General features: G+C 33.5%; 1 protein-coding gene across 2 annotated transcripts in view; it reads right to left on the minus strand.

Moving 5' to 3' along the window:
- Positions 1-13,105, minus strand: part of LOC139966701 (uncharacterized) — a 47,020-nt gene that overhangs the window by 6,054 nt on the left and 27,861 nt on the right. For both annotated transcript variants that reach the window (XM_071969989.1, XM_071969990.1), the window contains exons 2-3: positions 5,137-5,338; positions 1,905-1,948 (exon numbers count right to left, since the gene is read on the minus strand). In XM_071969989.1, the coding sequence (XP_071826090.1) occupies positions 1,905-1,948; positions 5,137-5,257 (165 nt within the window). In that variant the 5' untranslated portion in view covers positions 5,258-5,338. The remainder of the gene's footprint in view (positions 1-1,904; positions 1,949-5,136; positions 5,339-13,105) is intronic.

Genomic DNA, 13,105 nt, shown 5'->3' on the forward strand with positions numbered 1-13,105 from the left:
TTTATTATATAGAACACGAATGCATTTGATCTTGTTAAAATTCTTAACTAATATATCTTTCAGATACACACCATTAGGAAACAATGATGAAGGGTTCCCCACCTATCATAGAAAGCAAAGTGAAGACAAAGTGAAACAAATAAGATTTACTAATACAAGTTTGACTAAATTGGTGTAATTTAAGGACCAGATTTTATACATTGCTGTGACAATTTATATCACGATTGATCGTATGTTCTTTGATACAACCGCGGTATATGCGGTTTATTATTACTTTTGTTACTTATGAAACATTTCTGAAATTCAAAAAAAGGCCTTTACCGCGATTTCAGCGTTACAATGGATATAGGGTTGTATAGGCATATTATTATTATTTGACTAAGAATTCAAAATATATTCTTTTTTTCTTTTTTATGACTTCATTTGGTTGATAGTTTTCTATCGTTTATTTAAAAGAAATTTACGTCTATGAAATTCAATTCAATTTAACGATATGATTGTTACATATAAAATAGAGTTGAAAGGAATAATGTTATCATAGGACTACTCATTCTGAAAACAAATACGTTCTTCTGCCTCCTCTTTCGATAATGTGTGCCTTGTGGATAAACGAAGATCTGAATGCTTCTTTAACTTTAGATTAGTGTATATTTTGTATGATCTTTACTTTTTTTACGCTGCTAATTTCTGTGGGTATGACCACTCCTTTTTAATTATATTACAGCTGCATCGAACACGGAATATCACTTTAATGGACCTTGTCACATGTTCGTGTATGATGCAGTCAATGGTGCGTGTGCCTCTCCACCGTGATTTATGAAGTTAAATGAAACACTGACACGTCATATTAATAAGCTACAACATATGCCATTTTTTTTAATCTTGTCGACATCGTATCACCCTGGTCGCCAGATTGAAGCCTCAAATATAATTTTAACAGCGCTGTTTCTTTTAAAGGAGCGTAGAATATTTGCAGGGTATTTGAACTTTGCTATAATATGTAAGTTCTATTCATGTTGTGTGAGTCGCCTCCATATACCTGTAGTAAGTACGTACTCGTACTAGTATATATTCTAACCAGTCTACCTGTAATTTATCTTGACATTGTGAATTTGATCTCGTAATGGTACACGGGCATGGTATAAAGATACCATATTAAAGTGAAACTTAAAATATCGTGTTCGCGCTTTTAGCTTTGTACCCCTACTCGTACTTATAACAATTCTACTCATGCACTGGTACTCGTGGTGTTGTACTCGAACTCATACATACTCTACTCATATACACTGGTACTCGTGGTGTTCTACTTGTACACATACTAATTCTAATCATCATACTGGTAGGCTACTCGTATAGTGTTGTACTTGTACACATACCTTATCTATACTCATACTGGTACTCGTGGTGTTGTACTCGTACTCATACATACTCTACTCAAATTCGTTTACAGAAATAGTTTTCTTTTACGAAAGATATCATGCCATGGCTTATTTTTGAGTGATTCAGCTAAGCTTCCGGTATTCGTGTTTATAGAAAAGAAGATTATTAACATATTTTAATTAAGAACCAAAATGCATATGGAATAAATTCCTGTTAAAATTTTGCCAAACTCCCCCTCTCCTCCCCCACCCCCTCCCTATTTTTCCCAGCCACAAAACATTAAAAATATCTTTTAGCACAATCATGCGTGTAAATATATATATATATATAAATGAAAAACGTAATGAGTTGGAAAATCCAGAACAGTGAAAAAACTTTTAGCCTCCACCGGGATTCGAACCACGGGCCTTCCGCTTTGAAATTTGGAAATATATATATATATATATATATTTCCAAAAATATATCAAAATGTAATGGAAGAATATTAGAGATGTAAAAAACTGATAAAGTACTAAACTACTTACGTCTTTTGGGGGACCAACGTCTTGACTTTCTGTTCTTTTACCAACTGTTGAAAAGAATAAATCAGATTAAAATCAGTTCCCCGTGTGTTGAATGTTGATTTTCTTCTAAATCAATCATTATATATTGTATTCATTTAATTATGTGATAATTTACCACCTATAACGAAACATGAAAGCTACCATAAAAAATAAGTGCCAACAACCACGTCGCGATTTCGATGTTATCTTTAATTATTACATATAACAAATTTATTCAATTTTAGTGAGTAAATATGACTTTTCGGTAATAGCTAAAATGCGCACAAATCTAGTCGATATCGTTAATATAAAAACATATATAAATATTTCTCTTAGTTTCTAACGCAGTTCTTTCTTTCCACTTCAAGTAAAATATAAGGAAATCTATGAAAACTACATCTGTTTCTGTAGTACATGATGTCAATCAGTGCAAACTTCATTTGTATGAAATTGATTCCTTAGTCCATATTCCAATAGAGTCTAGTGCACGAGAACAAGACATTTGATTCCTCACTACACTTATTTGTACATCAAAAGTTTGTAAGAAAATACCCTTTATTTAGCAATCCGTTTGATGTATTTATTTTTCCTTTTATTTTTCCTTATTTTTTTTTTTTTTTGGACAAAAGCCTTTCACTTTAATACCATATACTTTGTGTACCTCAAACAAATTAAAATTGATGAATCTATTTTCATTTCTAAATTCTTCCCTCCTTGGTTGTCATTAGTCAAGAAATCGGCATCAGTAAATGGATAATTCATACAAATCAATGCTCTCGTAGGAGACAAATTAAAGGTCATTTATATTTGTGTGATGAAAATCTGGAGCAGACTTAAAGCGATTATTTCTCTTTGTTATAGGTGACAGGAACAGAGAATATCAGAGGGGTAAAAACAGATAACGAAACTTGCTTTATTTGTTAATGTAAAAACCGGATTATAAACAACTAATCCTTTGGTACTTATGGAAAAAAATGCATAAAAGATAGACCACCTACGTTACATATTGTTTTTTTTTATTATTATTATTATTATTAAAGTAGATTACTAAATAGAATGTTTTTACGTTCACATTATACTGGTTTTACTAAAACTTTATGGGTTCTTTGAATCCTCCAATTTTTGTTTGACAGAGTATGATGTCGTTACTTTTAAGTTACGTTTTCCTTCTCTTTCTAGAATTATAAAACGGAGCATGAATGAACCTGTTGCATTGAGTATAAAGCCTTAATTAATAATAAGTGGCACGGTACCATTTACGTTTTTGCACTCCTCTTTAATAATTTTAAATAAACTGGATGATGTTAAGATGGTGGTATATTTTGCAAGTTTTTAAACAATGTTGAAGAATATCCAGTTTTCCAAGTTGTTCTCTACATATTAGTTTATGTTATGCACCGATTCGGTACAATATGATTTTTTTTTTGTCATATTGTTTCTGTCAGAGTGGGATAATACGGAGAGGGTGAGAGGGTTTGGTAGGTGGGTTTTCTGAGCCCCTTGGTTTGATGTTGGAGTGTGCGTGACTGCGTCCCTGATTATTGGTACCCTCATTTATTACTTATGATGCATCCACGATTACCTATAACAGAGTGAAATGAAAGCAAATCACCCTACTTGAGATCACTTAAATATTCTTCCGGGAAGTTGGAGGGGGTTCTTAAAGGGATTGTGTCCTATATATCCTATTGGGTTCATCGAATTGTCCTGGATATAATCAACTAAAAGCAACTACAACCAACTTTAAAAAAAAGAACCAATTAGATCGATCGAATCCGCATCTTCACTTCCAAAAGAGTTAGACTGTTTATGAAGTATCGCGCGGTTAATAACACTTAAGTTAATATATATAACGACTTTGACCACTCGAAACCAGAGAACATTAGTTGTTTAAACTTTAAGTTAGAACGGACTATAGGTATAGAATAACTTACCGTCTGGCAAAAATTTACGCTATTTTCTCACAGAAGTTTTTCCTTTTTTTTTTCTTTTTTTTTTCTATTAGCCAATATCGGGTATAATCCGGTTTCTCATCTATTGAAAATACTCAAAAGTTCTCAAAATGATTAGCTGAAAGTTTGGAGATGGGTTTATGCAAATGAATGAAGTTTCTAAACAGTCTTATTGTTCTTTTTTTTCTTTTTTCTTTTTTTTTTTGCAAATTAAAATTTGTTAGAAACCTGTTATTAATTGTTTTTATTTCACACTTCATTCTTAATCGCAGTTCATCTTTTCACAAATATTGTAATTATCATATCTCAAGTTTGCTGTTAAATATAGTTTCATGAATTTATCAAAATAATAGGTGATTGAGAAGTTCTTTTTTCAACGCTTAATGTGGGGCAGGCACTTTATAAGAAGTGCCTAAATTTGTAAATGTATTCACGCCAGGGGCACACTCTCATACTACAAGAATTAATAGACGTGTTTTTCTGACAGCCTCAATATTCACGTCATTACTTTCAAACGGAAACTGCTAAGGAATTTGTTGATTTATAATTAAAGTGGAATGACACTTGCAGTTTCAAAGAAGGGGAAAGTGACATCCAACCGTTAAGAGAAAAAGGCCTATTACTGTAGACCAATTAAAATTTCCTGTATCCTGTGAGTGTTGAAGAGATTTAGTGCATAATCTGTAAAGGTACACTCTGGGGAGAGATGATATTTGTGTGAATATATACCTTTTTTCTAACTTAAAGTAAGGGATACAACTTAACAAGTGTTACATACAGGAAGTGTTTGGCAAACTAAAAAGATCGGATTTCGTGATTATTCTTATAATAAAAACTACTTTAAATTGAATGCAAGAAATTACTCAAATAAAACGAACTAAATAATATAGCTATAGGACTAAGTAATGTTGCCTGATCATCTGTTGTATTTAATGGATATATACATTATAACCTGTGTTAGCATGTTATAACATGTGCTAGGGAGTGATGGCTCAGTGGCTTACGCCGGTGCCTTTCAATAATAAGGTCCCGAGTTCAAGTCACTCCAATATTAATTTATGTCGTCCAGTTACAGAGTTGTTGACAATTGACAATTCATAATCATGGACGTTAAAATATGAATCTAAGAGACTGACTTCGGTCAGCTTGCGGCTTTGATAAGCCAAATGATGGCTTCTTCGCGAGTTCCTGCTTGCAGGAGGATCTCAAATACATACATATATAAACTTTTTTTTTTAGTTGTCTATTAAATAAAGACTCACTTGGCGCGCCACAGGCTCTGAAGCCCAGCTTAAAGCATCCTTTCATTTTCTTTGCATGGATAGCTTGGAAGGGCAATATGGCGAGTAACAAAAGAAGAAAGAGGCACAAACAGCGGCCCATCGTCGCTGAATCTGTGGTAATCTACTCTAAGATATGGTCGATGGCGGACTTCTACAACACCATCCAGCAATCTGTATATACCTGTAAAAGTAAAAGACAAAAAGGAAAAAAATCAAAATATACCGTTCCTCACCAGTTGTATTTTTGTTATCAGCTTGTTTTCGTCCCAAAGAGAATATAATTCTTAGGTAGTTAGCTTACAGGTTGCCCTTTATACACACATTGGTGAATGAAAACTATGATTTATAGGTTTGTTACCTATCATAGATCTAGCCCGGGTGACAACCCTTCTTGTTTAGTGGGTGGGGGGGGGAGGGGCTGTGGGAGTGGAAACGATTTTAAAAACATCCATAAAATACCGTGCATACTAAAAAAATGTTTTATTTTTAATCGTATATTTGCTAGCGAGGAAAACGATCCTGTAAACCGCTCAATCCGTTGCTTAAACTTTTTTTTTTTTCATAGCGATACCCCTTACTTAATGACGGCGTTTACGCAATCCAATAAATCTGTTATACAACCGTCAAAAAATAACGGGCCATGAAAGTAAAGGCTTGTCAGTATGCAAAATTGTTCCATGCATATAAAGATGACCCTTTGAAGGGAAAATGTTAATTTAAAAAAAATATTTTCGATTACATTTTAAACACATGTACGGGGAGAGGGAGATGCGGTAACATGCTATTTTCTTGACTCCTATAGCCTATGACCCTGATTTATGAAACAATGGTATAAACTGTAGGGTTTTGATATTTAGATGGATTTACTCGTTTATAATGAGATCCGATGAGAGATGTTGTCCACCTATTTCCCTAAAGATGTGTAACCTACCATAAAAAATATGAAAGCCAAAATGAATGAGATCAACATCTCAGACGTTTTAAGCGAAACGACGAGTTTCGAAATGATGTTTTCAAATTAATGGACTTTAAAATCAATAGGCTCAAGTTCTCGGAGGATGAAAAGATGACGTAATAATCCTTGACTTCTTCGCATAAAGCTAAAGTTAGGAAATTGATGTTTCCATGACTTTACACATGTGATGATGAAAGCACCACGCATTTCAAAGTAAATGGTCAGGGATGCACGGTAAATTTAACTCATAAAGTTGATCAGTTCTATCTCAATGTCATTTTCACAAGGCAGACATGTTTCGTTATATTATAATATATTGGTTACTTGGCCATGACTTTGAATTAACATCTGTGTCCACGAGCGAGACATTTCAACGTGATATTTTTAAAACATTTATACGTACCAAAAATTTTATCCGAATTTCCCATTATAAGTTGCTTAATTGATGAGAAAATGTTGCTAATACTTTTTAGATTGTTGAAACCGCAGCCTCGGGGCATTAGAAATGGAACGAAATTGACTGAACTAACCAGGCCTGCTGTATGAATGATGTCACAGTTAGGTTTAAAATGCACATTAAGAGTTTATATGGTTAGTCATGCGGGAAATGATGATCTGTTTTAAGGAGTATATTAAGTTTGGTAGAGCATGCGGAGGGATAAAACAGTCTTGGAAATGACTAAAATGGGATGACTTTAAGCAAATGAAGCATTGATTTCGTCATGTGTGAAGTGTTTATTTCTCTCTTTTGTTTTTAGAATTATTTAAGCGGGGATGATGCGTGACGCATGCAATACAGTTTATGTTACGTGTTGTAGCGTGTATTTATAGCAATGACGAAGAGCTAAATGTTAATACAAGTACATTGAAAAGGCATTCGTATTAATTAATAAAATAGTAATAACATAATTTTAAAGTAAACCATAAAACATCATAGCTGTTTGCTCTAGCTTTTGCAATTATAGGTAAAACCGATTTCAACCCAGACCTCGTGTATGCAAGTTAAGCTAGGCTATGTGTATCCACTATGAAAATGTGGTAGGCTATAGATACATCTGTTATCGACGTCTGGTAGGCTAGGTTCGAATTGATTTTATCAAAACTGCAGAAAGTCTCTATTAGACAACTTGCTCACAGTTGATATGAGCTACATGACTCGACCTTTTAAACTATCTAACAAACTGAATCACAATTGTTTGTCAAAATTATTCAATGACATCATCGGTAAAGTTGAAAAGAAAAAAATACTTCTAAGCCTAATAAATTTGATTATTTGTTCTATCATTTGAACAAAACGACGTGATCGTGGGATCATTTCATTACAAACTGATAAATTGGATGACTTATCCTGCAAAAAAAACCCCACACTGAATGCAGAAAACAGACGAATTATCGTTTAACATACAAAGATCACTAACATATACTCAAACAATACGAGATCTTGGGATACTTATTGTACTAACCACCGGTACTTTTAATAACCTAAGCAGATGAAATCAACCTTGCAACTCTAAGATAATACCATACCCTTATCAATGACGATTCGAGACACTTTTTCGATGAACGTCGTAAAACTACTAGAAACGTCCGTTTAAATTTGTAGCTTACTTTGCTCATTAACAAATGAAGAAAATATAAAAACATCGCACAAGGCGTACATTAGCTGGAATATACGCAGCGTATTCGATTGCTGTCATAAACCAATCTACGAATCCAAACAATCCCTTAATGGCAGACTGGCATAAAATGGATTCAAAACACAAAATGGACGTTTATTAACGTCTAATTGAGTTGTCAAATGTCTCGCTTGACGTGCAATAATCGTTAGCAGAGAATGTTTAAAATGCAATACAAACATGACTCATTAGGGATCAAATCAGAACATTTTAAAGCAAACTGTAAGTCACAATTAAGGTCTGATATTGCCAAATCATTAACTTGAAAACAGGCTAAAAGAAAAAATAAGATTTGAGTGCAATACATGTTTCTGGAAAAAGATTCACCTGGAACGTAGTCAAATATTTGCATTGATATCTTTAAGAAATTGTTAAATTGCAAGTTCACTGTGTGTACATATGAAGACAAATATACCATTTAGGAGTCTGAGAAACTTTGCATTCAATGTCTGCATACAGTTTCGAGATATGTTTTATGTTTTGTACTCAACAGTGAATTTGAAACAAAGTTTGTCGTTATGCATGTTATCAAATGACAAACTGTATATACGTTCTTGTTCATATATGTGGTACAAGCTATACAACCCTATAGCAGTGATATTTGCTATACTTTAACCAATGAAAGGTTCAAAACTATCGAGTGAAAAATACAATACGATGCTATATAATCTCACAACTATGTAGTTAACTTGACTAGACAACGTACACTTCAAGTTGCTAAGAACCAACGAGTGAGAAAGTTAGGGAGAAAAGTTTGTTTCATTTCCAAATTCAACGTCGGTTTTTTGGGTGTTATTACATACGTGTTTCCAATTCTTTCCAAATGTCATTTGCCTATATTTACATCGTTCCTCTATCAATTTTGGTAGACTATGGTAACATATTATGTACATATTCAGGGTACCTTAACGCTGGCAGTCGTATGTATGCTTACACGATAGCTTGATCGTGAACAAACGTCTACGCAAACGACAGCAGGTTTAATGTGCAATCATATCTCCAGAATTGATGCTTACTTACCTTGGAACAGTACGTGGACCGTGAGCTAATTGAGAGCAAGTAAATAATTCACGGGAAATCCACTAAAATTTAATCAAATTTCATCTCTGCTCCAATAATTATGATGTCATGGAAGGTCACGCAGCCTTCGAAGCAAACATAGGGTCAATTTGATAACGTCATCAAGGTAACACACCATTGTGATCACTTAGACAGTATTAATTGACTTTCATTGACATTTATTAGCCGTTAAAACAGCTTTTGGGGAATTCGTGAACAACTTTACCAAACCTGGTGGGAGTTATTCAAAATAACATTGCAATTCATTAAACTAAACCTCCCTTCTCCATGATGCTTTTTTTCTTTTCTTTTTTTTCTCTCCAAAAAGTGAAAGTTACTCAGTTTCCAATTAAATGGAATATTCCTGTGGCTGAAGTTGATATCTTTGGACAATTGCTGAAATGTGTGTTCATCTTTAGGTCAAAGCTTCATTCTCTTTTGTATGTAGAAGATATAATTGGGGTGGTTTTTTTATATTTTCAAATGTAGTGACATTTGCTGAATGCAAAGTCGCAACATCAGAGTGAATAATGTCACCAGGGCAATTGATCTGAAAATATTTTTGGGTTTTATTTTTCATTTATTCGCAGTGAAACGATAAATCTACAAACAAGTTTAAAAAATTCGAAATACACGAGAAATTATATGGACGTTACTCGGTGTGTAAACAATGGTTTTGACTCTTAAAAAACTTCAGAATTTAGAGTTTGTTTTTCTCAACAATATTTTGGAATTGACACCTCACTAGTCAAGCTAATATACTAAATCGGCATGGACCGTAATATACTACGTTAAAGAATGGTTCTTGTGATAAATGTATAAAGCAGTAATAATCATAACTAATTTTGCTAACTATCATCAAACATTTGATAGCTTTAACACTTCTTATGTAGTGAGATATGAAATTTTAATCATTAACGGATCATCAGCCATAACCGGTTGGAAATATGTAACTTGATGATGACAACCCCTCCTCGTTGTACAGGCGTGTATATATATATATATATATATTTAACGTGAATGTTTAAGAGTACATTTGTTGTTGGTATTTGTAATATTTCAGGGGTAAATATCTTGAAATTGGAATAGCTAGAAGAAACATCACAAACACTTTAAAAGTACTTCTTTTCTCATTATTACTATTTTTTGTGTGTAGGGGGGGGGGGATATCTGATATCATGGATAAAAATTATTCATTCGTATATTGTAATTGCGCACATCAAGTTATTGGAGACCATTTGATACACCTCTTAGGCAATTAAAGAGGATGAAACACAAGAAAGCGGAAGAACAGACTTGTAAATACAACAATTTTGATAAAAAGCCAGTTTAAAAAGAAACAGCATCTCACATCGTTTACAATCAGAATCTCCATTGACCATTAACAAATGTGAGGATATACTTTTCGGTAACTTGTGAAAACTGAAATATACTTTGCAATACAATCTCTTTCTGTTAAAATGATTATATAGCTAGCTTAGAATTCGGTTCAGTCATTATCCTAATTGAACAAGTTATTGATGAATTGCGTTAGAACTTACGAGGACTACAAAGATAATGGGCGGAATAGAGTATATTTAAGCAGACTACTACATAAATAGACCTAGTCTTTCATGCACTGTGTTTAATGCGATACCAGTGAACAGAGAGAATATTTTCTGGAAGGAGATTTGAAATTGCCTACTTTCATTGCCATTATTTGGAAAAGCAATGAGTAAACGGTTTTCCGTATATAATCTTATTATCATATCATAATGCTCTACGAGTAATTTTGAGCTAAATCTGTATATATTATAACAATTGAGTTTCATAAGAATATACTATGTTATTGGAGGGGTGGGGTTTATTGACGTTATAACGTATATACAAACTTACATATATGTACATAATCAACGATTGTACAGTAATAAAAACAATAGTTGTTTCGATCAAATGACACTATGGTAAGATTTCATTTTTGAAACAAATCTTGCGTAGTCTCTTCGTTTGCGTTAGCTATAACTCTAATGGATCTAGCGTACTCTCGGCCTGTTAAATCTCAAGGAAAACAAACAAGCAAGTCATGTGTGATAATTTTAACTACTTTCATTTCATTTTCTTGGTTGTACATTTTCTTTGTGGTAATTTTAAACGTCACTGATTTTCAGATTGATGTTATCATATTTATATCTAGCAATTTCATGAAAGACTTGTTCATCATTGTAAGTAACATATACAACAATCGATGTACTGTTGGCTACATATTTGGAATTTTGTGGGTCGTGGGCAAACTGAGGTCACAATGTGTAGTATTATAAAGTTATGGTTTATCATACACCCATAAAAACCGTTACGTAACCAGCGGGGAGAGAGCACACGGATCACAATATCTCCGACTATAATCTCTTGACTCCTACCCCTTTAATGATAGCGACAATTTGAATAATTAGCTAAGTTTGTTGTTTTATAAAACAAGAGCATGATGAAGAATACACATAACTTAAGATGTGAAACGAGCTGAGAATATATGAAAGAGACACTCGCAAAATATCTTTTCCAAATATTTGTCTTTTTACGCAAAACACATTTAACTCCTCTGAAAATAAGAACGACTTCATTTTTCTTCTCTCGATGGGTCACCTATTGCGTTGTCTTTAATCCGCCAAGAATGGTTCCGTTAATATGTATGTAACGTATATATGTATGTATGTGTATATGTATGTATGTGTATATGTATGTATTTTAGATCATCCTGCAAGCAGGAACTCATGAAGAAGCCATCATTGGCTTATCAAAGCCGCAAGCTGACCGAAGTCAGTCTCTTAGTTTCATATTTAACGTCCATGATTATGAATTGTCAATTGTCAACAACCCTGTATCTGGACGACATACATTAATCTTGGAGTGACTCGAACTCGGGACCTTATGATTGAAAGGTACCGGCGTTAACCACTGAGCTAACACTCCTAATAAACACGAAACTGTAGCTGATATAATACGAGCTATACGCAGGCGTTAAAATAATGTTTCAAATGATTGAGACAAATCCCATGATATGTTGTTGGTTGTCGTTCCTACTTCAAAAGACAGTGTGATTATATTTACAGACTAAACGTTTGAAAATCGACTACAACATACCTTATACATTGAAAACCAACTTTTTTCTAAACAACTAAAAGAAAGCATAACAAACACTTTTGATTTTCTTTTCGTCCCCCTTATTTTAACATTTACGTTCAACCGTTGTGTAGATTATATACATCGATCGAAGTCATCTAACAAACATGGGCACCAACATTGCATTGTTTCTGGCAAATAAACGGAACAAACCTTTCGCGGAAAATACATGAACTATATATATACGACCTGTCGATTTTCATGATTAAGTCAACGGGCCAGGATGTCAGTACTTGAGTTGTCCCAAAATCACGAAGGAAGAACCAGCCATTATTCAACAAGTATTGTATTTCACTCTCCTTCTTCCCTTTACGATCTGACGTCCTCATTCGCTGAAGCGAACAATTTTATTTAAAGCAGTTTCCTAGTGACTAAAAAGTATTATGCGACACGTGAAGGCAACATTTTTCCACATTCGTATGAGATATAAAACCCCATCTCATCCATCTTCTTCTTCTTCCTAACCTTGAACATGAAGGTGACATCATAGTGTTTCTCTTTCGGGATAATCCTTGATTATTCATAAAATCGCATCACAGTTATTTGTTTGTGATGTCATCATGAAACACAATGTTCTACAAATCAGCTAACATATACAGAACTTTAATATCATCCTGTTTGATATCTATTTTAAGTTTTAATTTGTGATGCAACTGAACTGCTCTCTAACTACTATCAGTCCAGCTTGTATTCTCTATACCACTGTTAATTTTTCAGAAATGTCCCTTAAAACATCTGAAAGTTCATCAGTGAAGTGGCTGGAATAGTTAGTCTAAAACACAGACAATTTGGTCAGATTCTCATAAGTAGCACCAAACTCTAAAGGAAAACATGATAAGAATTTTGTGGCCTTAAATGACATGCTTGTAATGCATCAGACATTCGTCAACGACAAGTGATGTTGATTGTCATCCAAATGTGTTCTGCAATTCATGCTAAGTTCAAAGATGTATCGAAACATTTCCAACTCTTTGTTATGGTAAAGTAAAAATAGTAAAAATCAACACTAACTAGATATACTCATAACACTTACCTAACATTTATACATTCATTTCTTCGCCTTTAATTATAGTGTCCACCATGTTGGTTTAAAATCACTATA

This window comes from Apostichopus japonicus, chromosome 4, assembly GCF_037975245.1.
Source record: "Apostichopus japonicus isolate 1M-3 chromosome 4, ASM3797524v1, whole genome shotgun sequence".
Lineage (NCBI taxonomy): Eukaryota > Metazoa > Echinodermata > Holothuroidea > Aspidochirotida > Stichopodidae > Apostichopus > Apostichopus japonicus.